This window comes from Alternaria infectoria, assembly GCF_024043175.1.
Source record: "Alternaria infectoria strain BMP 0036 chromosome Unknown scaffold_8, whole genome shotgun sequence".
NCBI classification, from domain to species: Eukaryota; Fungi; Ascomycota; class Dothideomycetes; order Pleosporales; family Pleosporaceae; genus Alternaria; species Alternaria infectoria.
Window position 1 is genome coordinate 768,903 of NW_026250697.1, and position 20,960 is coordinate 789,862.

At 54.6% G+C, this 20,960-nt stretch overlaps 8 protein-coding genes across 8 annotated transcripts; 5 read left to right on the forward strand and 3 right to left on the reverse strand.

Annotated features, from left to right (window-relative positions):
- Positions 1-3,173: 3,173 nt before the first annotated feature.
- Positions 3,174-7,067, forward strand: J4E92_005673 (uncharacterized protein; the record flags this gene model as incomplete). Its single annotated transcript, XM_051497051.1, has 1 exon — positions 3,174-7,067. One exon carries the CDS (start codon positions 3,174-3,176, stop codon positions 7,065-7,067), a length of 3,894 nt encoding a protein of 1,297 aa, XP_051352711.1.
- Positions 7,068-8,067: 1,000 nt separating this feature from the next.
- On the forward strand, positions 8,068-11,071 carry J4E92_005674 (uncharacterized protein; the record flags this gene model as incomplete). The annotated part of the gene is made up of 9 exons (XM_051497052.1): positions 8,068-8,085; positions 8,153-8,186; positions 8,237-8,242; positions 8,293-8,337; positions 8,387-8,500; positions 8,555-8,685; positions 8,735-8,780; positions 8,832-9,999; positions 10,048-11,071. The coding sequence occupies 9 exons, from the start codon at positions 8,068-8,070 to the stop codon at positions 11,069-11,071; spliced, it is 2,586 nt and encodes an 861-aa protein (XP_051352712.1).
- Positions 11,072-11,387: 316 nt separating this feature from the next.
- Positions 11,388-12,980, reverse strand: J4E92_005675 (uncharacterized protein; the record flags this gene model as incomplete). The annotated part of the gene is made up of 4 exons (XM_051497053.1): positions 11,388-11,994; positions 12,053-12,425; positions 12,540-12,825; positions 12,915-12,980. 4 exons carry the CDS (start codon positions 12,978-12,980, stop codon positions 11,388-11,390), a joined length of 1,332 nt encoding a protein of 443 aa, XP_051352713.1.
- Positions 12,981-13,232: 252 nt separating this feature from the next.
- On the forward strand, positions 13,233-14,014 carry J4E92_005676 (uncharacterized protein; the record flags this gene model as incomplete). Its single annotated transcript, XM_051497054.1, has 2 exons — positions 13,233-13,538; positions 13,595-14,014. The coding sequence occupies 2 exons, from the start codon at positions 13,233-13,235 to the stop codon at positions 14,012-14,014; spliced, it is 726 nt and encodes a 241-aa protein (XP_051352714.1).
- Positions 14,015-14,496: 482 nt separating this feature from the next.
- J4E92_005677 (uncharacterized protein) lies at positions 14,497-15,198 on the forward strand (the record flags this gene model as incomplete). The annotated part of the gene is made up of 2 exons (XM_051497055.1): positions 14,497-14,899; positions 14,960-15,198. The coding sequence occupies 2 exons, from the start codon at positions 14,497-14,499 to the stop codon at positions 15,196-15,198; spliced, it is 642 nt and encodes a 213-aa protein (XP_051352715.1).
- Positions 15,199-15,346: 148 nt separating this feature from the next.
- Positions 15,347-15,815, reverse strand: J4E92_005678 (uncharacterized protein; the record flags this gene model as incomplete). Its single annotated transcript, XM_051497056.1, has 2 exons — positions 15,347-15,355; positions 15,408-15,815. 2 exons carry the CDS (start codon positions 15,813-15,815, stop codon positions 15,347-15,349), a joined length of 417 nt encoding a protein of 138 aa, XP_051352716.1.
- Positions 15,816-15,916: 101 nt separating this feature from the next.
- J4E92_005679 (uncharacterized protein) lies at positions 15,917-16,387 on the reverse strand (the record flags this gene model as incomplete). The annotated part of the gene is made up of 2 exons (XM_051497057.1): positions 15,917-16,313; positions 16,359-16,387. The coding sequence occupies 2 exons, from the start codon at positions 16,385-16,387 to the stop codon at positions 15,917-15,919; spliced, it is 426 nt and encodes a 141-aa protein (XP_051352717.1).
- Positions 16,388-17,539: 1,152 nt separating this feature from the next.
- J4E92_005680 (uncharacterized protein) lies at positions 17,540-19,597 on the forward strand (the record flags this gene model as incomplete). The annotated part of the gene is made up of 2 exons (XM_051497058.1): positions 17,540-19,402; positions 19,451-19,597. 2 exons carry the CDS (start codon positions 17,540-17,542, stop codon positions 19,595-19,597), a joined length of 2,010 nt encoding a protein of 669 aa, XP_051352718.1.
- Positions 19,598-20,960: the final 1,363 nt, after the last annotated feature.

The following is a 20,960-nucleotide window of genomic DNA, read 5'->3' on the forward strand; positions in this document are numbered from 1 at the left end:
AAGGTTTACGTGCTGTCTCTTCATCCCCAGTGGCACTCCACAAACAGCAGACGGAGACACATATCGTGCAAACCATATACAGAAGTCCAATGGGTGGCTTCTGGAAGTCGGTAATGCCCAGTTTACAAGAGTGCTTGGCCACCAAAGTGGAGATGAAGATTCTAGGTTCATGCGTGCCGTCATGCCCCACCGATCCTCGTGGAAGCGACACAGAACGCGTTTCGGGAGACAAGATCCATAAACAACGACCCTGCGAGAGGCTGCGGCATGTGGATCTGACAGGAAACAACAGTGGAAGCCGAACATAAGGTGAAATGCAGCCTCAGCCTCAGCCTTGTGTACTCCGGAGCAGTTGAAGCCTGCATAGAGTATAGGACCAGAAATATAGCATGAAAATGACGATCGCAACCGTGCCCAATGCAGAGGCGGGGCCTGGGGCTATATGTTCAGATCGTTAAGCAATGTTCTTCTTCTAGTCGGCAGGAATGGTTTCGAAACGTTCAAGCGCATGCCGGCAAGGGTGGTCTCACGGTGTTGGAATGTCACCCAGCACAGCACAGCACAGCACAGCAAAGCGCGTGCATGCTGTTCAGATCTAAAAGATCAGCCGTCGACATGTTTAACCGTGGCGGCGGAAGTCTCCTTACGATGCTTTGAATTACGGGTATGTTGGCCTCGACCAAATGGTAAAGCCAAGCGACAGAAAGGGGAATCCCAGGAAACGAGGAGACAGCCCGATGCCGCGGTGCATTGGCTGGACCATTGGATCGGCTCAGACCTGTGGGTTGGATTCACACCTTCCTCGTACAGTGCTACGCAGGAGCTTGAAACGAGTCACAGTACCCGATGACCCGATGACAAGGCGAGCCTCGGCACCCGCCAGGTGGAATGTTTGTAGAACGTCGACAGACAACCAAATATAGCTGTGGCAGGCGTTCATAGTCGCAGACCGAGAGATATGAAACGTTAGAGCACGGAATGCGCATCTGAGGCGCTGATGAAATGGCGTCAGTCAAGGCCATGCTGACTTGAGAGATGAAGGACAGTCCAGTCAGAAAGTACCGGTACCAGGAGCCGACGTCGAGGCTGCAGTCCAAGTGAAGGCTAGCCACGGACAGGGGCTACCTCGAACCTAGGGCGCTGTAAAGTTCATGTCGTTCGCTGGGGCGCAGGCGTGGAGGCGGCGAGCAGAAGTCGAAACCAGCCGTCTGCCCTAGGACGAACTTTGGCGAGTCGTCAAGAGGACAGTCCTGGACGATGCAGGCAAAGCGCACATGGCTGTCAAAAAACGATAGCGTGGTACGGTAGTAGTTGGTCGCACTTCGGAATGACTGTGGACACAGACCGGCAAAATGGCTTGCTCAGCGAAGGAATTGGGTGGCTGCAGGCGATACGCAGCCCTGCAGTTTCCTACAGTCAGCCGGTAGAGACGTTGGAATCACAGTGTGCAGGGCCCAGGAAGGTGCCGCGATATTGCTTCTGAGCGAACAATCAAAGCATGTCCACGGGGTTGGGTGCAGCATGAGGCGGCGTGGTGAGCGATCATCATCATTCGCATGCGAGCGGGACCCGTGTCATGCCGAAATGAAGGGCTCGGCAAGGGCAAGGGCTGCGCCTTCTCTTATTGGCCGCCTGATGGCCGTTCCTTCCTCAGCAGCGTGCGCATCGAACGGTGGGGAGCAAGGCGCTGGAGATGGACATCAACACTGCGCAGGCGGCCGCCTCCAAATTCCTCGAAATTGAGGGTTCAGTCGCCGTGTCGTAGGCAAGGGATACTCCATGTCTTGGGCTATACGGTAGCACAGCCGGGGTATTGATATATTACCCTTGGCTAGTGCGGTTTGAGCTCACAGCCGTCTGCACGACCAGGGCCTCGCGGCCAGATGCAAATTAATCCACAGGCGCACCGTGGCGGCATGCGCAATCTGCTGCTGATGGAGACACAATGTCCGCTTCGCCTTTTCGTCGTCGCAGCCTCTGAAGTCTTGCTGTCTCCTGTCACATAACCTTCACACCGTACCCACCCGCGACGTCAATAGCGAACTACTTCCCTCTGCAGCAAGCGCCGTTCTATTTTGCGACTATCGAATGCAGAGGCCCGCCGCGCGAAACCCTGGCTTTCCCCGTCCTGGACACTGGCACTAGTGGTGGGCAGTTGGTTCTCCTGCAGGGAGCACACGTTGGCGACTCGCAGCCCACGGCGCTTTCCCTCTTCCGCCCCTCGCCCCTGCCTGCCGCCGTTTTGGCCTGGACACCTGGGCGACTGCTGCTGCTGACCGGCGCCCTGTCTCTTCTTCTTCTTCACTACCCGTCGCCCACGCCCCAAGCCGACCTCTTCTCCACCACCCGCCGACAACCCCCAAACGGGCGCATTCATATATCGACTCTGCGCATCTCCCGCCCGTGGCTCCCCGTGGCTCTCTCCTCCGACCGTCAAGCACCGCTCTCCACGTCGCCCAGGCCTCACGCTCCCTTGCACGATTCTCCGAATCACGACCACTCCTTCAAAAGCAATTCCGCTCCGTCGCCGCAATTCCTAGTAATCTGACCGTTGCCTATCAACGTCGTCGCCGCTCGTTTTAGCACCGCACCGTCCACGAAAACGCGTCCCAGCCCCGCTGACCACTTACGACACGCACGGCCACCCGCTGCTCAGGAACAAAGAAAACGCAATCGCTGCGAATCGTGCTTAGAGTGCCTCGACCACTCCTACGATTCTTTGTCGCCTGCCTGCCCGCTCGCTGTCATCCACGTGCGTACCAGTCTCTGATCGGCCCTGGTTCGGTACCGCGTGCTTCTAGACCCACGCGACGACTATTCTCCGGTACCTGTCAGTGTCAAACATGACAGCATAGTCCCGCGACCAACCCGAGAACATCGCGACGACGCAGTAATCGCTTCGCCTGTGCAACCATCTATTCCTAGCTGCATCGACAGTCTAGTGAGTCACCCAGCTCAGCGACGCGCTTTCTCCATGGAGACTAACATGCGACAGGTCCATTCTTTACCATCATTGACATTCGTCAAGTACACTCGTTTACCATAGCCCTGACAGTATGTTGTGCTACTCATACTGCAAACGCCATGGCTAATAACAGCAGGCTTCCACGTACATTGCCTTCGAGACTCTCGAGATATCTAATTCTACATAACAAGGCATCATAATCGTAACAATGCCTCGCTCAACGACAGTATGGGCAGCCGCCCTGGTTCTGGCCAGTCTCTCTGGCTCTGGCCCGCTCCTTACGACAGCAGAGGCCATGCCTGCACCGGGACCACAACAAACCCAAGGCCGTCCCCGATACTACTTCGCTAGGCACGTAAAGCGACAAATCGTTACCAATGCGACGACCCCTGCGGCTACCCCAGAGCCATCAACCAGCTACTCGTCCAGCAGCACTACTGAGCAGCTATCGTCCCGCCAGATGGACTTCCCGTCCTTCATTGAATCGCTGTTCCGCGGTAGTTCCGATTCATCGGCTCTTGCCTCATCCTCAGATGTGCTTGTCAGCACCAGCGACGTAGACACCACTGGCACCTTGTCCTCCGCTTTGGCAGAGAGCTCCTCTACCGCACCTCTCTCAGAAAGCAGTGTCTTTTCACCGCCACCACCTGCGGCATCGAGCTCTGCAGTCGAATCGTCGAGCCCCATCGTTAGCTCATCAAGCCAAATTCAGGAATCAGTCACCGAGCCATCGTCTACAGCTGCTCCTACGTCCACTTCCGAAGCAGCGCAAAGCGAGAAGCCTGTTGAGACCACCACATCCGAGCCTATCTCCGAACCTCAGCCAACAACCGCTGTTTCTTCAGCGGCCGAAATTGGCACTACCAGTGGTCTCCCCGAGACTATTGTGCAGCCTACATCAACCGCCCAAAGCAGCGCCGCATCTTCTTCTACCAAGGCTGACAGCCCTATTCTCGGTCCTATCCTCGGCTCCACTGGCCTCCCACCTGAGATCATCGTCCCACCAACTTCCACTGTCCAAAGCTCAGCTGCGGCCTCTTCGACCGCCGTTGAAGACACCCCAGCTTCTTCGATCGCTCAGAGCTCAGCGGCAGCCCCAACCGGAGGACTGCCTGACGTGATTGTACAACCGTCATCCTCCGCTGTCGACAGCAAGCCAGCGCCTTCTACCGGTAGCATTCCCGAGACCATCGTGCAGCCCACTTCAGCTATCGCACAGCCAACCTCGACGCCTCCTGGTGTTGAGAACACCCCTGCCTCGACAGGTGGACTGCCGGATGTTATTGTGCAGCCATCGTCGTCAGCCGTTGACACACCTACTGCAACATCGACTTCTGCTGGTCTCGTTGGTGGACTTCTTTCAACGCTTCTCAACCCAATCATTGGATCTACTGGCGGTGTACCCACATCTGTTGTCCAACCTACCCAGGTAGTCTCATCGACTGCTCCCCAGTCATCTCAGCAAGCTGCCGGCTCCACTGGAGGCATCCCAGAGACTATCGTGACACCCACTGCGTCTCTTGCTTCTTCTGCTGCACCAAGCTCTCCTGCCGCATCCAGCTTCCAGGGACCTTTCATCGTCCCTGGATCCACAGGTGGTGTTCCTGAGTCGATTGTGCAGCCTACCTCATCCGGCGGCTTGGTTGGTGGTCTGCTTTCAACGCTACTCGGACCCACCCCTACTTCTGAGGTCGGCTCCACTGGTGGTATTCCTGAGACAATTGTTCAGCCTACCTCTTCCGGTGGCCTTCTTGGTGGTATCTTGTCGTCAATCCTTCCACCCGTGCCTACTTCTGAAGTTGGCTCCACTGGAGGCATTCCTGAGACAATTGTTCAGCCTACCTCTTCCGGTGGCCTTCTTGGTGGTATCTTATCGTCAATCCTTCCACCCGTGCCTACTTCTGAAGTTGGCTCGACTGGAGGCATTCCTGAGACCATCGTTCAGCCCACTTCGTCTGGGGACCTTCTTGGCGGGCTACTGTCGTCGATTCTGCCACCTGCCGCCACTTCCGAGGTTGGCACCACTGGAGGTATTCCTGAGACTGTTGTGCAGCCAACCTCATCCGGTGGCCTAGTCGGTGGACTGTTGTCTTCGCTCCTCCCATCAGAAGTTCCGACAGCCACCTCTCAGGTTGCTTCAACTGGCGCACCCCTCTTGCCATCATCCGGCATTGTCATCGGCATCACTACGGCTTTGGGCACTGGTGATTCTGCTGCTTCGACTGCGACACCGACTTCTCTCTTGAGCTCTGGAGCCATTCCTACTTCGGAAACCGTAGCTACCAGCTCTCCGATCCTCGACCTACCGGGACTTGTATCGTCGGTCATATCTGGTGTCCTGCCTACCGGTAGCGGCGTTGCATCTACTGCACCCACCTCAGTAGCTTCTGCTAGCGCGTCCGGCATTCTTCCTCCGGCACTCTCCTCGCTGTTGTCTTCAGCTGTCTCGGATCTCCCTGTCTCAGTGGTGCCCAGTGCTATATCAAGCATCCTGTCTGATCTGAACTCGGCCCTGCCCACCGGCACTGGTCCTATTATCATCCCGACTGTCTTGCCCTCAAGCTTGCTGTCTTCCGGAGTTCTCCCGTCGTCTGGCCTGCCAATCTCGTCAGGTATCCTACCATCGTCTGGCGTCCTTCCTTCTTCAGGACTCTTGCCATCCGGCGCTGTGCCTACCCCCACCTCTGAAGTTGTGTCTTCGTCTGGCGTGCCTGCCTCTGAGGCTCTCTCCTCTAGCGTTGGGCCTACAGCCTCCGAGACTGCAAGCATCACACCTTCAGCATCTTCAGGAACTGCCCTGCCCTCAGGCTCCGCAAGCTTGGGTATCACTCCTTCTGGTACAGGTTCTATCGGCACATCTGCATCACCGGTTCCAACTTCGTCGGGTAGCCAATCTCTCACTGTCCCGGCTTCAGAAGGACCTTCGTCAGCTTCTTCGACTGCCGCCACTACTCTGAATCCTTCAAGTGCTGGTAACGCCACCCTCAGCGATGCTCCCACTTCGTTCTTCAGCACCGGCTCTGTTGCTCCGTCATCCGTCGTTGTGTCCACCCCACCACCCACTTCAGAGACGCCCAAGCCTACATCCACGAAGGGCTCTGCTTCAATCACTATTCCAGCCTTGCCGACTACCACTAGCAAGGCACCGCCGGTCTTTTCCCTTACGCCGACCGCTACCGATAGCGCAACTTCGCTCATCGTTGGTACTAGCATCATCGTTGAGGCTTCGACTATGCCAACCCCCAGCCCCACCGTCAGCAGCATCCCCTCGAGTCTACCACAGATGATTGCGCCGCCTGGAGGAGTTCCTCCTGAGAGGCCGGACAACAGCTTCATGGGCCAAGTGTGTTTCAAGTGGCCGCTCAACTACCCGTTCGTATCTGCAAACGATGGTGGGCAGCAAATTTTCCACTACCTGCCAATTGCTATCGCAGACGGTTTGAACATCTCAACCTCTGAGGTCAAGAACTTCGGTCTGAAGCCTCTTAACACCATGGAATACCAGGGTTTCATCACCACTCTTGCCTTGTTCACCATTCCGCAGGATCTGCAGACGAAGCTCGCAGCGCAGCTCCGCAACCCCGCCGATGCTTTCTGGCATAACAAGAACTCCACAGTGAACGACCTCACGACCTTGATCAACACCGCCTGCCCTCTCCCCGCAGGCAAGCTTCCGGGTGACAACAGCCCTGCCAATGCGGCTGCTGAACCAGGTGCTGAGTCCACAGGTGGTTCCGGCGATGGCGGTGCTATGGGAGGCGACATCGGCGCCAGCCGCACTGTCAACAAGACTAGCGCCATCGTCGCTAGCAGTGCCATTGTCGGTGCTATCGCCTACGGTGCAGCCATGTTCTTTGTTGCTCGCCGATACAGGAACAAGCGTATGGCCCACCAGCGCTCGAGCTCTGTCCCCAGCACCAGCCGCATGACCTACGGTTCAATTCCAGGTGGCGCTGCTGCTTGGATGCATGGCGCTCGGAATGGTAGAATGACGCCTGGTAGTCGCGGCAGCCAAGGCAGCAGTACCACTCAGGGTCGCAGTGTCCGAACACAGCAGATCTCGGCTCCGGTCATGGCTGAGAACTCTCTTGGCTGGAACTAAAGCATCACTGCCCTTTCCCTCCCCCACAAAGTCTGCGCCGTTGTACCACAGACCGGATGTGGATGGCTTCGCCTCGTGCCTACCAATACACCTCCGCCCCAGCGACCGGCTTTGTCCCATATCAACAACAAGTTGTCGCACCGACCTCATCCAAGCTGGTGTTCAGGATCCAGCCGCGAAGCAAATCTCTCATCACTACCGTTCGGACACGTTCGCTTAACTCAACATAAACTTACACTCTATACTTTAACATATATTCTCCTTTCACTGTATTTCACTTCTAAGATACCAGTCTACGCTTGGTCAAGCTAGACCGTTTTTTCCTCTCGTCATTTTGTTGATATATGAAATGGCCATTTCATGCCATGGGTGGAGGGTTTGGGGTTGCTGTCGATATATTCGTTATGCGTTGTACATGCATGAGCGGCAGCGCGCAGGGGCTACTTGTGGGGAGGCTGTCGTTCCGAGTACATAGTTGTAGGGTCGGAATTGAAGAAGAATTCACTTGCTTGTTGAGCACAATAAATGCACTTGCGTGATATGGGGTACGCAGGCGCAAAGCCACAGGGTCCCACATGAGCAGCCACAATGTCCAAAGACTCCTCGCATCGTGCATAGATGGAATGATGTGTTGAACGTAATTCCCTTGTGGACACGGCGTAGGATCTACAGCCCCGTGCAGCTAGCGGAGGCGGTAATGTTGCGCATTTCGTCTGCTATCGACGGTTTTCCGAACCTGCCGCAGTGGGAAATAGCTGCGTGAACCCTGTCGCTGTCTTGGCGCAGCTCCGCCGAACATCGAACACATTGCGGAGGACACCAAGCAGTAACACCCCAGCGGATCCCGTGACTGGCTTTCTCCCTCTCTGGACTTCTATACCATCGATACCCGTTCACGTTTCCTTGCCTCTTTCCGCGACTGCCTGCGCACCTGTGGACTGGCTACTAAAGCCACGTTCCCATAATCCACCCCTCCGCAATACACAGTTGAGCTACAACAATGCGTCTCGACGTCAAGGTACGCGACAATGCGCCGCTGCATACGTTAGTAGCAAAGAGCAATTCTAACCCGGCTATGAATATAGAGGCAGCTTTTCGCGCGGTCGGAGCGTGTGAAAGGTGAGTAGCCTCAATGGACACTTATCAAGACGTACACTAACATGTTACAGGCATTGGTAAGAACAGCAGCTCTGCTAGACATGTTCGCCGCTAAATATCCCCAAAGACTTTCACCCGACCGAGCCATGGATCCTTACGACTTTATACAGCGGTATGCACAGCTGGTCCTCCCGCTACAGGCAAAGTGCTGACAGAGGCAGGACACGTCCACATCTGGTCGTATATATCACAATCGATTGTCAAAACCTTCGAGCTTACCGACGTACCCGTACGCGCCGGTCGCTTCATTGCGAGGAAGAACTGGATAGTCGCTGGTAAAGCCCAAGCAAACCGAAACTATTGGAAAAGAAGTTGACATGCACATTCAGGTTCCGATGACTTCCAGTTGCGCGTCTACAACTACAACACCTCCGAGAAGGTCACATCTTTCGAGGCACACCCCGATTACATCCGCGCAATCGCTGTCCACCCAACACAACCTTTCGTCCTTACCGCCAGTGTGGGTAACAAATCTGAACAACGCAGAAGCGAAGCTGATGTGGCTTTAGGATGACATGACTATAAAGCTTTGGGACTGGGACAAGTCGTGGAAGTGTATGTGGAGTGGTCATACCAAAAGACATGGCATATGCTGACAGATAGCAGGCGTACAAGAGTTCGCTGGCCACCAACACTACGTTATGGGCATCGCGATAAATCCCAAAGACCCCAACACATTCGCCTCCGCGTGTCTCGACCGTACCGTCAAGATATGGTCCCTCGGCAGCTCTACTCCCAACTTTACGCTCGAGGCGCACGAGACCAAGGGTGTCAACTTCATCGACTACTACCCCCAGTCGGACAAGCCATATCTCCTTACAACCTCCGATGATCGGACAGTCAAGGTTTGGGACTACACAACAAAAGCGCTGATTGCGACACTCGAAGGTCATACTTCTAACGTCAGTTTCGCCGTATACCACCCCGAGCTCCCCGTCATCATCTCTGGATCGGAAGACGGCACAATCAAAATCTGGCACTCGTCGACCTACCGGTTGGAACAATCCTTGAACTATGGGTTGGAGCGCGCATGGTGTGTATCGTACCAAAAGGGAAGAAATGGCGTGGCACTGGGATTCGACGACGGAGCTGTTGTCATCACCATGGGACGTGAAGAGCCAGCTGTCAGCATGGACGGTAGCGGAAAGTTACTCTGGGCGAAGAACAACGACATTCTCACTTCGGTGATCAAAGGCAGCGACCAGCTCAAGGATGCAGAGAGACTCTCGCTCCCTAGTAAGGATCTTGGTTCAACCGAGCTGTACCCACAGTCATTGCTGCACTCGCCCAACGGACGTTTCGTAGCAGTTTGTGGTGATGGTGAATACATCATCTACACTGCGCTTGCTCTTCGTAACCAAGCTTTCGGCAGCGCTCTCGACTTCTGCTGGGCCTCGAAAGAACACGACAAGGACTACGCCATCCGGGAATCCTCTACCAGCGTCAAGATCTTCCGCAACTTCAAGGAGCGGAGTGTACTGAATGTTGGCTTCTCGGCTGACGGCTTGAGTGGCGGCGTGCTTCTGGGTGTGAAGGGTCAAGGCGGTATCGGCCTATTCGACTGGGACTCTGGCGCCTTGGTTCGACGGATAGAGGTCGAGCCCAAGAGCGTATACTGGTCTGAGAGCGGGGAACTCGTGACGCTTGCCACGGAAGACACATTCTATGTCCTTCGCTACTCTAGGGAGAACTACCTGGAAGCCGTGCAAAACGGTGAAGTGGACGAGGACGGTGCCGAGTCTGCATTCGAAGTTGTGTGCGACATCAACGAGAGGTACGTTGTAAGAAGCCATTACTGAATCCACAAGCTAATGACAAACAGCGTTCGTACCGGTACCTGGGTTGGAGATTGCTTCATCTACACAAACAGCACAAATCGCCTGAACTACCTTGTCGGCGATCAAACGTACACCATTTCCCACTTCGACTCGCCTCACTACGTCCTTGGATATCTACCTCGTGATTCCAGAATCTATGTCGCTGATAAGGATGTCAATGTGGTCTCCTTCGCGCTGTCTCTGGCTGTCGTTGAGTACCAGACACTTATCCTCCGAGGTGATTTTGAAGCCGCCGAGGAGACCCTTCCCTCTGTGCCCAAGGATCAGAATAACAAGATTGCTCGATTCTTGGAAGGTCAGGGCCAGAAGGAAATGGCGCTCAAGGTTGCCACCGATCCCGAACACCGATTCGATCTCGCTTTGTCCCTTGGAGATCTGGAACAGGCTGTTACAATTGCTCGTGAGCAGGACACGGAGCATAAGTGGAAGACTGTCGGTGATGCTGCTCTCACAAACTGGGATGTCAAGCTCGCGCAAGAATGCTTCGTCAAGGCCAAGGACCTTGGTTCCCTTCTCCTCCTCTACAGCGCAACTTCGGATGCCGCTGGCCTCCGGGAACTCGCTTCCCTAGCCGAGAACGCCACCGCAAACAATGTGGCCTTCTCTGCGCTCTGGCAAATCGGTGATGTTCAGGCGTGTATCGACCTGCTCGTCAAGACCAACCGCCTCGCCGAGGCTGTTCTCTTCTCACAAACGTACAAGCCAAGCGCTACCGCTGGACTTGTCAAGCAATGGAAGGAGTCCCTGGAGAAGGAGAACAAGACCAAGGTTGCTAGACTCCTTGGCACGCCGCCTCAGGACGGTGAGGGAGATGCAGAGATGTTCCCCGAATGGGATGAGTACCTGCGGTTGGAGAAAGAAGGCGGAACGGTGGAGGACCTTTTGATCCAAGAAGACGAAGTAGAGGCGGATGATGCCGATGAGGAGATTGCCGCCGATGCTGAAGAAGATGACGAGGAAGAAGACGAAGACGAGGAAGAAAGCGAGGAAAGTGAGGAGGAGAAGTAGGCGTCTGCATCAAGCGTTGTTTTGCTTGGCGGATCCGTTGTAGCTGCAGTTTGACTTTGGATGTGTGGCTGTTCCACGTAGCGTAGGTGCGGTAACGGAAAACGATACAATGATACAGATGTTTCAAATATGTGTTATCCAAAGTTGTGATTTGATATATTGTAGCATGATGTGACGTTATATCACGTCCCTTCGTTAAATCTATGCCTAGCCCACAGAAACGCCACCCATATGTACGTTTGTCTTGTCTTCGTGATATTCCAACATATACAAACATTTTACAAGGCCATACTGATATTCAATGGCAGCGTTGTCATTACTGTACGACAGCCTCGTTGGTCGCGCCCTGGTATGCCGAGTCGCGGAATCTCTCCTCACCACTAGCTGTGCTGTCGCTGCTGCTCGCTTCCTCCGACTCTTCGGAAGTGGTGTGAACTTGACTTCGTACGCGCGCATTCATTTCCTCGCGTGTATCGTCCACTGTCTCCATTTCGCGCAGCCCCTTTCCCCGACCGAAGAAGTCTTCTGTCCTCAGTCCACGGACATCGCCCTGCGCCATTCCTTTACTGCTCCTCAGCGTGCCGTCTGCCTTCTTTCTCCTGATGTACTCCCGCACTGGCCCCATGGCCGCATCTCTACACGCCTCCTTGATGTCCGAACCGCTCATGCCAGCCGAGACGCGGACTAGGTAGTTTAGATCAAAGTTCTGGTGGTCGATTTTGGTGCCGCGTAAGATCAGAGAGAAGATGTTGTGACGCTGTGTGGCTGAAGGGAGTGCGACGGGGAACTTCTTGGGCATGCGGCGGAGAATGGCTTCGTCGATATCTTGGATGCGGTTCGTGGCGCCGAGGATGCATATTCTCTGGGGGGTCGATGTGCCGGAGGAGGTGCTGGATGCGAGGCCGTCCCAGTGGGTCATAAACCTAGGAATTGTTAGTCCTACTTTCGTCGCAAGTGAGGTGAGATGGTATTGTGACGTACTCAGCTTTCACCATTCCGCTGGCCTCGTGTTCTCCGCTTCTTCTCTGTCCCAAGACTGCGTCAATCTCGTCGATGAAGACGATACTTGGTTGTAGCTTCCTCGCCAGACTGAAGACGGCGTTGACAAGCTTGTTGCTGTCGCCGTACCATTTCTCCGTTAACGTCGAGATGTGTAGGTTGATGAAGCAGGCACCGGATTCGTGTGCGAGGGCTTTTGCGAGCATAGTCTTTCCGCAGCCAGGAGGGCCATAGAGGAGGACACCGCTGGGTGCGCTGAGGAGCGAGGAAGAGTGCGAATAGAGGTGGGGCATGGTCAGAGGGTAGATGACAGATTCCTTAAGTTCCTCAATAATAGAGTCGAGGCCGCCAATGTCTGAAATGTGTCAGCGTTGTATTGCGACCCAGGCTTCCAGTAGGCCAAATTGCGCGCACTCATGCGCATAATCCCACAGCCCACGGCCCAAGCCCGAACGAATTTGTGACGTACCCTCGAAGCTCACGGGAATCTCCTCGGGCGCAACCACCTCCATGGCAATCGTCTGCTCGTAGGTATTCAGATTGAGATCCTGTATCCTGGGCCGTCTGTGCCTCGATTCTGTGTCTTCCTCATCTTCACTGTCGTATTCGCCGTAGCTTTTCCGCCGCTTGCTTGTAAGGATGGCGTCGAGTTTACGTGTGGCGGCTGAGGCTTTGGCGCGGGCCTCTTCTTTTTGTTGAGCTTCCGGGTCGAGGCGTGTGAGGAGGTTGCGAATTACGAAGTAGGCTATTAGTGGCTACGGGGATATGAGCATGTAGTCGGCAAGGCAGTGAGTGGCACAGTGGGTGTGGGGAGACTGTGGCGCGTTCGTGGGGATAGACGTACTGCTGCAGCTGCCATGAGGATATCTGGGAGATAGCCCGTAAGGCTGCTCTTCTTATTCGCGCTCATGCTCGCTTGGCTGCACTTTCACCAGTGCGCTCGTCTCTGCAGATACCGTGGGCTTGTGCTCAAAGAGCGAATGCTGGGTCGGGAGGTTGATAGAGCGTGCGGTGTCGATACCAAAAGTAGGGACCGATGCAGGAACCGGGCCGCGGCTGCGTCGACCTCAAGCCCGGCGTCACACGAGCTCCGCTCCGCATCCTTGGATCGCATCACATCGCATGCCTTCAACTCCACCTTTCACTCGCACGCATAGTCACAATGGCCGCCGCATACAAGCCTACTGAAGCGATCGCGCTCATTCGACCAACATTCGTCCTACCGCGCATCCGGGCCTCAAATCGCAGAGCGCACATCGGGCGCATCGCCTTCTCCACCACCCACCATGCACAAGCCACACAGACGTCGACGAGCAGTCCGACGCCAAAACCGCAAAGGAAGTCGATTTCTTTGACCGGCGACACGGGCCAAGTCCGATGGTCTGATCTGTCACCGGGCGAAAAGGCAGTGCGGACCACGCAGCAGAGCTTCAACTTTGTAGTGGTCCTGGTGGGCATAGTAGCAACTGTACAGCTTCCCCTCACCAGTCTACTTTTGGAAGCGGCGACTAACATCTGTATTAGGGCGGTGTCGGCTACTTCCTCTTCTCCGATGTCTTCAGTCCCTCCTCCAAGACTGCCTACTTCAACCGCGCAACGACACTTATACGTCAGGACCCCCGATGTCAAAAACTACTGGGTCCAGGCGCCGAAATTGCAGCTTTTGGTGAAGGCTCTTGGTCGCGATGGGCGCGCAATCGCTACCTCAGCAGTACCGAAGAGACTGACAAGTGGGGCACTGAGCATCTGCGCTTCAGATTCTTTGTCGAGGGGCCGTTGGGACAGGGCGTGGTACATGTACATTTGACCAAGAGACCAAGTCAAAATGACTACGACTACGAGACGCTTGCTGTGGATGTAAAGGGTCATCAGAGGATCGATCTGATTTCCGAGAACAAGAAGGACAAGGTTGCGCCCAAGATTTTTGGCGCGCGGTGGTGGTGAAGACAAATCTCACAGCTCTTCGCAATGGGCTCTGGTGGTCGAGTAGCCATACATCCCTCCAACCAAACCTTTAAATTCTCGCTGCTGAACAGGCAGTTCGTGTCAGCCAACATGCAATTTGTTTTTCCGTCCTCAAACGGGCCTTCCCGATGCGCACAGATATGAGAACAGAGCAGGGGCAAGGTAGAAACCTGTGTGCTAGCGCACCACGGACTACACACGACTCTCTTCCCCTGCCCGGGCAAACTTGGTCAGCAAGATTGGGCCAAACCACTGCATTTTGTTTGTGCTTGCTCTAATTGTTTTGCTTCTAGATCCATCAAAATACGTCACACGAGGCTGACAAAAACCATGTGACCCCTCCAGCCTCAGCCATCAAATCCAACTTGACCACGTTCACATATGCACGCTACGACCTTGTGCATCGCCCCCCTAAACCCTGACCCAGAAGCATCGTTTCTTGAGCCCAAACATCAACCACAATGCCCGTGTCCATATCCCCAGCCCAGCCCAAAGATGCAGTCGACATCGCCGCCCTACATGTCCAAGCGTTCAGCCCCAACGCCCTCATGCGAGCCATCTACCCCACCCCTGCTATATGGGCAGCACTTCAGGGCTGCGTCGAAGAAAAAATCTTAGCTGACATGAAGGAGCCCAAAATTACAGTCCTAGTCGCTAAACACACGGACGAGGCTGAAGTGAGGGAAGAGCAAGGTAAGACTGTAGGCTATGCCGTGTGGTGCCATCCGATCAAGGCCGAAGAGCAGGACTGGAAACTACCAACTTGGAAGTTGCCGGAGGGCACTGATTGGAATGTGTTGAAGCCTTGGTTAGCGGCCGCTGGAAAGATTGTGGAGGAAGTCATTGGGCATACGCCGCATTATGGTAGGTGGTGGTGTTACGTGCTTCTGCATGACCTGAGATGCGGACTAACTGGAGGTCTAGATCTTATGTGGCTCGCCGTATCACCTGATTATTCTCGAATGGGTATTGGTACATTGCTACTACGTTGGGGCATGGACTTGTGCGAGAAGGAAGGGGTGTCTGTGTACTTGGACAGTACTCTCGAAGCTGCGCAGACGTTTTATCAGAAAGCGGGCTTCATAGAGAGGGGTAGAATCAGGTTGGTAGTTAATGAGGAGATGTACGAGGAGGTCGCTTTTGTGTACGAGCCCAAGCGATAGACGATACCAGAAATGATAATCGCCGAATTGCTATGAAGATGAATAGTCCTACCCGCTTTTTTCCAGCCTACGTCCAAGTCTCGTGTGCTCAGGCCGCATTTCCAGACCGTTCAAAATGAGTGACCCAGTTCCCTTCTCGCAAGCATACTCACGATCTCTTTGGTTAGCATCGTCGTCATGGCCAGGTCAGGATCATGATCTGGATTGACCTCTGCGATGGACAGTCCAACGACATTGGTGCTAGCCATGAGTACTGTCAGGGCTTGCATCATCGTCTGAAATGCCACACCTGTAAAGTTTGGGACATTTGCCAGCGGGAATTCGCCTGGATCAATGGAGTCAATATCAAGATGGACCCAGATAGCCTCAACCTTGTTCTGCTCAAGGTGCTCCAATGCTTCGTTTGCACGTCCTTCCGGATGGTTTGCCACCGCTTCTGACGAGATGACTTTGAAGTGCTCGTCGTTCAGATATGCTAGGTGCTTCGGCTTGTTCCCCGGGTGGGGAAGGTTTGTGCCAAAGAAAACTGTGTTGGTACTATCGCAGAGCTTCTCACGAGCGAGTACAGGGTCTCGTGTGCCTTCCGACTCATCACTAATTGCCCCGGGCCGCGCCATGAGCTGCGTCATCGTCTGCAGATGAAGTGTACGAAGTCAGTGTTTGGCTCACGTTCCTCTTGCGTCTGAAGTTTGCTCACCATGCTTGCAAAGTAGCCCTTCTAATCGTCGTCCAAAGGTGAGTGCAGATCAGTGTCTGCGTCGATATAGATGAGACCAATAGTAGAGTCTTGGTACTCTTGCTTGACAGAGGAAAGAATGGCTGGCAGCATGCAGCACTCGCCCCCAAGAACTAGCTGGAATGCTCTGGGCTCCGCCTGGAAGTTCACGGTCACCTTCTTTCGCACTCTGCGAAGGAGCTCCAGATTACCCGTCCTGTTGCGGATATTGCCTGGTACGAAGGGGCTGGGCTTGTAGGTCACCTCTCCGTCGAGCACGTCCGGTCCCGGGGCCGGGCCATCGCTGTCGGGGAATTGACTTGGGTCGATGTCAATAACGTTTACGCCCGCTTCGACCAGTCTGTGGTAGATGTCGACCGTTTTGAAAGCCGCAGCCGCCCTGGACTTCCCTGGTATGATGGAGCCGCAGTCGGCAGCCACGTACGTTACGCATGTCTTTCGCGACTGGTCCATGGTCGTGGTTTGTTGATGCAACTGAGATGGAAAAAGCGTGATTGGAGTAGTTACACAAATGTAATGACTGGTCTTCACTGTAGGCGGGGAAGGATGAATCTACACTGACATGTTGCTCATAGGGCGTGCATGCTGGAGTCTGACTACTCTGGCAGCGACATGACCGCAACCAGCTCACCTATTCTCACATTCCACTGTGAGTTGATTCGTTCCCTCAGTCAACATGTCACCTAGGCCTTGGCGTAAGCTGGCGTGAGTCTGCTTCCAATGATGCCTGGCGACGCCGGTGCCACCTTGCAAAGGCGCGGTGACTGTATGCTACAAGCAAGCTTCTTGCGTCGGCTCAGCGGGAGAGCGAGTGACGATGTTAATGTATCCCTGGAAGGTACAAAGGAAGTGTCATGGATGGTCGCGGCTGATGAACCCGACACGCGTCATGGTGGGAACTTGATGAGAGACAGCGGGTACTTGCTTGTGAAGATTGCAAACGAGGAGTATGCCAGCACATGAAGGTATATACCGGATGGTGCTGCTAGCTCAAACATGGGCTGAAGCCAATGTCGCATTCGCACAACCTCGCATTCGTCAAACGACGATAAATTTTCAGCCACCATGACTCGACGCAGCACCAAAGAACAGAGGAATTGAGTGCACGCTTATGCGCACGCCCCATGGGGATTGACATGTTGAGTCGGGGATGCGCGCCATGCTTTAGCACCTGATGCAAAGATCCATATTTCAAAGATGGCACGGATAGAGCGGGCGTGGTCTAGTCACGCAACGGGCCAATGGTAGCGATTCCTTGACACATTCGCAGCTCTCGCACGTTGGCGTTGCATCATGGCTCACACAGTCACGAGGCGTTTGGGCTCCAGTTTGCAACTTTGCTTCCCGTTTCGGCGACCCCTTTGATCGCTTCTACCCGCCGGCCTTGTGTTTCGGATCCACAGCCAGGTCGCGACCGAACGCAAATGTATTTTGGGTTGCGGTCCGAGGACCATTACGCACAGCAAAGTGCCGGACCTTCGTAGCCGGAGTACTCAAAGTCTCATGGCGCCTCCAACGTGGCGGTCGTCCTCATCTCTTCTTCTTCTTTTTCCATAAGCACAGCAACCGCACAGCGCTTCCCTCTCCTACGCAGCACCCGCCGCAATGGAGCCCTCGACCACCAACTCGTCGGAGCACACGCACGTCGACTCGCACGAGATGCAGCAGATGCCGCCCACGTACCCCTCGCCCTCGATGCAGCCCGAGCAAGCAACCGGCAAGACGCGGGTCAGGTTCAACAGCTCGGCCAACGTCGAAGTCCCTGCGCCCCTAGAACACGTCCAGAGCTACACCCGCATCAGCGAATCCGGGTCGAATGAAATCACCACCAACGAGCACACCACCGACGCCGAAGAGCTCTGGAATGCATACCACACCGGCCAACAAAGCCACAACGCGCCGCCGGTGAGCGAAGTGGATCCCGAGGGCGCCTACACTGTCACCGGCAACACCAACGGCGGCATCTTCTACCAGCTCCTGCAAGCCTACAAGCAACCGGTGCGCGGTTATACCGATACATCCTCCGAAGCCAGCGAGACATCACCCACACAGAGGTCGCGACCTGGGTCTTCTTCAGGACCCAGCACCCCCTCGAAGAAGAAATGGTACAACGCAAACAAGCCAATGCAGTCAACAGAGACGCTGGCGACTCTCGTTGGCGCTTCAGCCAAGCTGGCAAACCCCAAGGATGACAAGAAAGACGCCGCCATGCGCCCGCGCCATCACAAGCGCAGTAGCAGTGGAGGAATCATTGCCAAGGTGTTGAAGCCAAAGGAAGATCAGGATGCCAGAATCAAGATACACGTTGCAAACATCCTCAAGCGACAGCAGTACATCATCCGCATGTGCCGCGCTCTCATGCTCTTTGGCGCACCCACACATCGCCTCGAAGAGTACCTTGCGACAACGGCCAAGGTCCTTGAGATCAACTCCCAATTCCTCTACATCCCCGGGTGTATGATCATCTCCTTCGATGACAGCATGACCCACACCGCTGAAGTCAAGATCGTTCGCACCGACCAAGGCGTCAACCTCGGCAAGCTGAAGGACACTCACGACATCTACAAGGAGGTTTTGCACGACGTCATCAGCTTGGACGAGGCTCTTGCCCGCTTGGACGACGTCATCAACGCAAAGGATCGCCATCCACGTTGGCTGACTGTCCTCATGTACGGTCTTGCTAGTGCGGCAGTCTCTTGCTTCTTCAAGGCCCGCCCCATCGACATGCCCGTCATCTTCGTACTCGGCATTGTCCTCGGGCTGCTCCAGCTTGTCATCGCTCCGCTGTCCAAGACATACAGCACTGTCTTCGAAATCACTGCAACTATCCTCATGAGCTTCCTTGCGCGGGCGTTTGGTAGCATCAACAACGGGAACCTCTTCTGCTTCTCGGCCATTGCACAGAGCGCCATCGCTCTAATCCTTCCCGGATGGTTGGTGCTCAGCTCGGCCCTGGAGCTCCAGTCTCGTGCTATCGTACCGGGATCTATCCGCCTTGTCTTCGCCATCATCTACTCGCTCTTTCTCGGATACGGCATCACTGTCGGCACAGCTATATACGGTGCGATAGACTCCAACGCCACCAATTCGACCCAGTGCCAGGATCCAATGAACCCATACTGGAACTTCCTCATGGTCCCACTCTACGTCTTCTTCACGACCTTCACGGTACAGGCCAAGTACAAGCAGATGCCGGCTATGATAACCATCGCGTTTGCTGGCTACATTGTCAACTTCTACGCTGGCCTGAAGTTTTCCTCATCTGCCCCCATCGCCTATACATTTGGCGCCTTCACTATCGGCGTGTTGGCAAACTTGTACAGCCGATTACGTCATGGAGTTGCAGCTGCCGTCCTCCTACCTGCAGTATACGTCCAAGTTCCGGGCTCTCTTGCGTCGAGTGGCAGTATCAACTCTGCCCTACGAACAGCATCAGCTCTGATCAAGGGCGCAGAGACATCGACCGACGTTAGCAATCCTTCATCTCGCTACGAAAACATTACTGACGTAGCGCAGACCACCACCGACAGCCTCAATGCCATCGTCTTCAATGTCGCTGCGTCCATGATCCAGATTGCTATCGGCATCACTGTCGGGTTGTTCATGGCTGCCCTTCTGGTCTACCCCATGGGCAAACGACGCAGCGGTCTTTGGACACTCTAAAGTATACATTCTAATATTTTCTGTCATGCATAGCGATATGGCGTTATAGCGACCCAAAATGGGAGGAGTTTGGGACATCTACCTGCTAATGATCTATAGTACTCGAACACCAAGATGTTCAACTTCAATGACCCACATGGAGATGAGTGGTGTCGAGGTGAAATGTGAAGGTAAGCCCCATTGCAACACGAGCGACTCTATCCGAAGCAGTTGTCGACTCGCCTTGCGACAACCAGTTCCAAGCAGCAAGCCGTTGCGACCACTCCACATTGGTTTCCATGCGACATCCGGACCACGCAGCCCTCGCCGGATTTGGACTTCCACAGCGACCAACCTACGCAGCATTGGCCCTAGCAAAACATCCCAAAGAACACCATCATCCGCCTGGTTCCACTGCAACCCATCGCCGGATTTAGACCTTGCGCCCAAGCCTCCCATCGGTTAACTTCTGCTCCATGCACCTACTCCCTTTCACGGCACACGATATCTCACCTATACCTCCGCGCCCACTCGTCCTGTTGTGATGCTTCGCTTATGATTGCGAGGCTCGCACAGGTTGATGGCACCATGCACTGCGTAAACGCCCTGATGTTGATACCCCATCCATAGCCATCTTTTGCTAACCGAAGCTATTTCGTGCAACGTGTCGTGACGTGTCCTATCCCTTCTTATGTGTTTTAGGAGGAACAGTACATACAACGGAAGAGCTGTTCCAAGAGCAAAGCGTTTAGATATAGCATCTAGACATGAAAATATACCCTTGTTTTCCAAGACCTTGCTTTCCACACCTGAAATATACTTGAATCTTCTGAAACAGCAACATGCTCGTCGTTGCATGCTAAGATGAATGTCAAGCGTGGGCACGAAGTCACAAGCTGTTTAGTCAGACTCTCGCTAGTTATTGAGGAGTACAAAGACGAATGAAGAGTGGGACGGTGTATATCACATAAGCCAGTGTATCTAGCGCTGCCTCATAGCAGTGACGTAGCGTGAAGGTCTGCACTCAGTGACATCACCTCCGATCCAGGAACAGAGGAGGTATTAGGTAGGTGTACAAGCTTTGTAGTCATCGAGCGATCACGGCGACTTCGTTAATCGGAATCACTGCTAGCGAAGCATCACCAAGCTTCTCGTACCAACACTTCGTATCTGCAGCCCAATGAAGCCCCGGTGCACAGACTTCTCCCAAGACTTGCGCAACGTCGAAGCTGAGGTACAGTCACCTTCTAGAAGGCCCGTAGAAGACGCACTGACACATTTGAGACCATGTCCGTTGAGCTCTGGAAAGAGAACGGTCTTGGATCGGGTCCGAAGCGTGCAGGCTGTGATGTGATTGGTGCTGGACGGCTTACGAGATACGGGT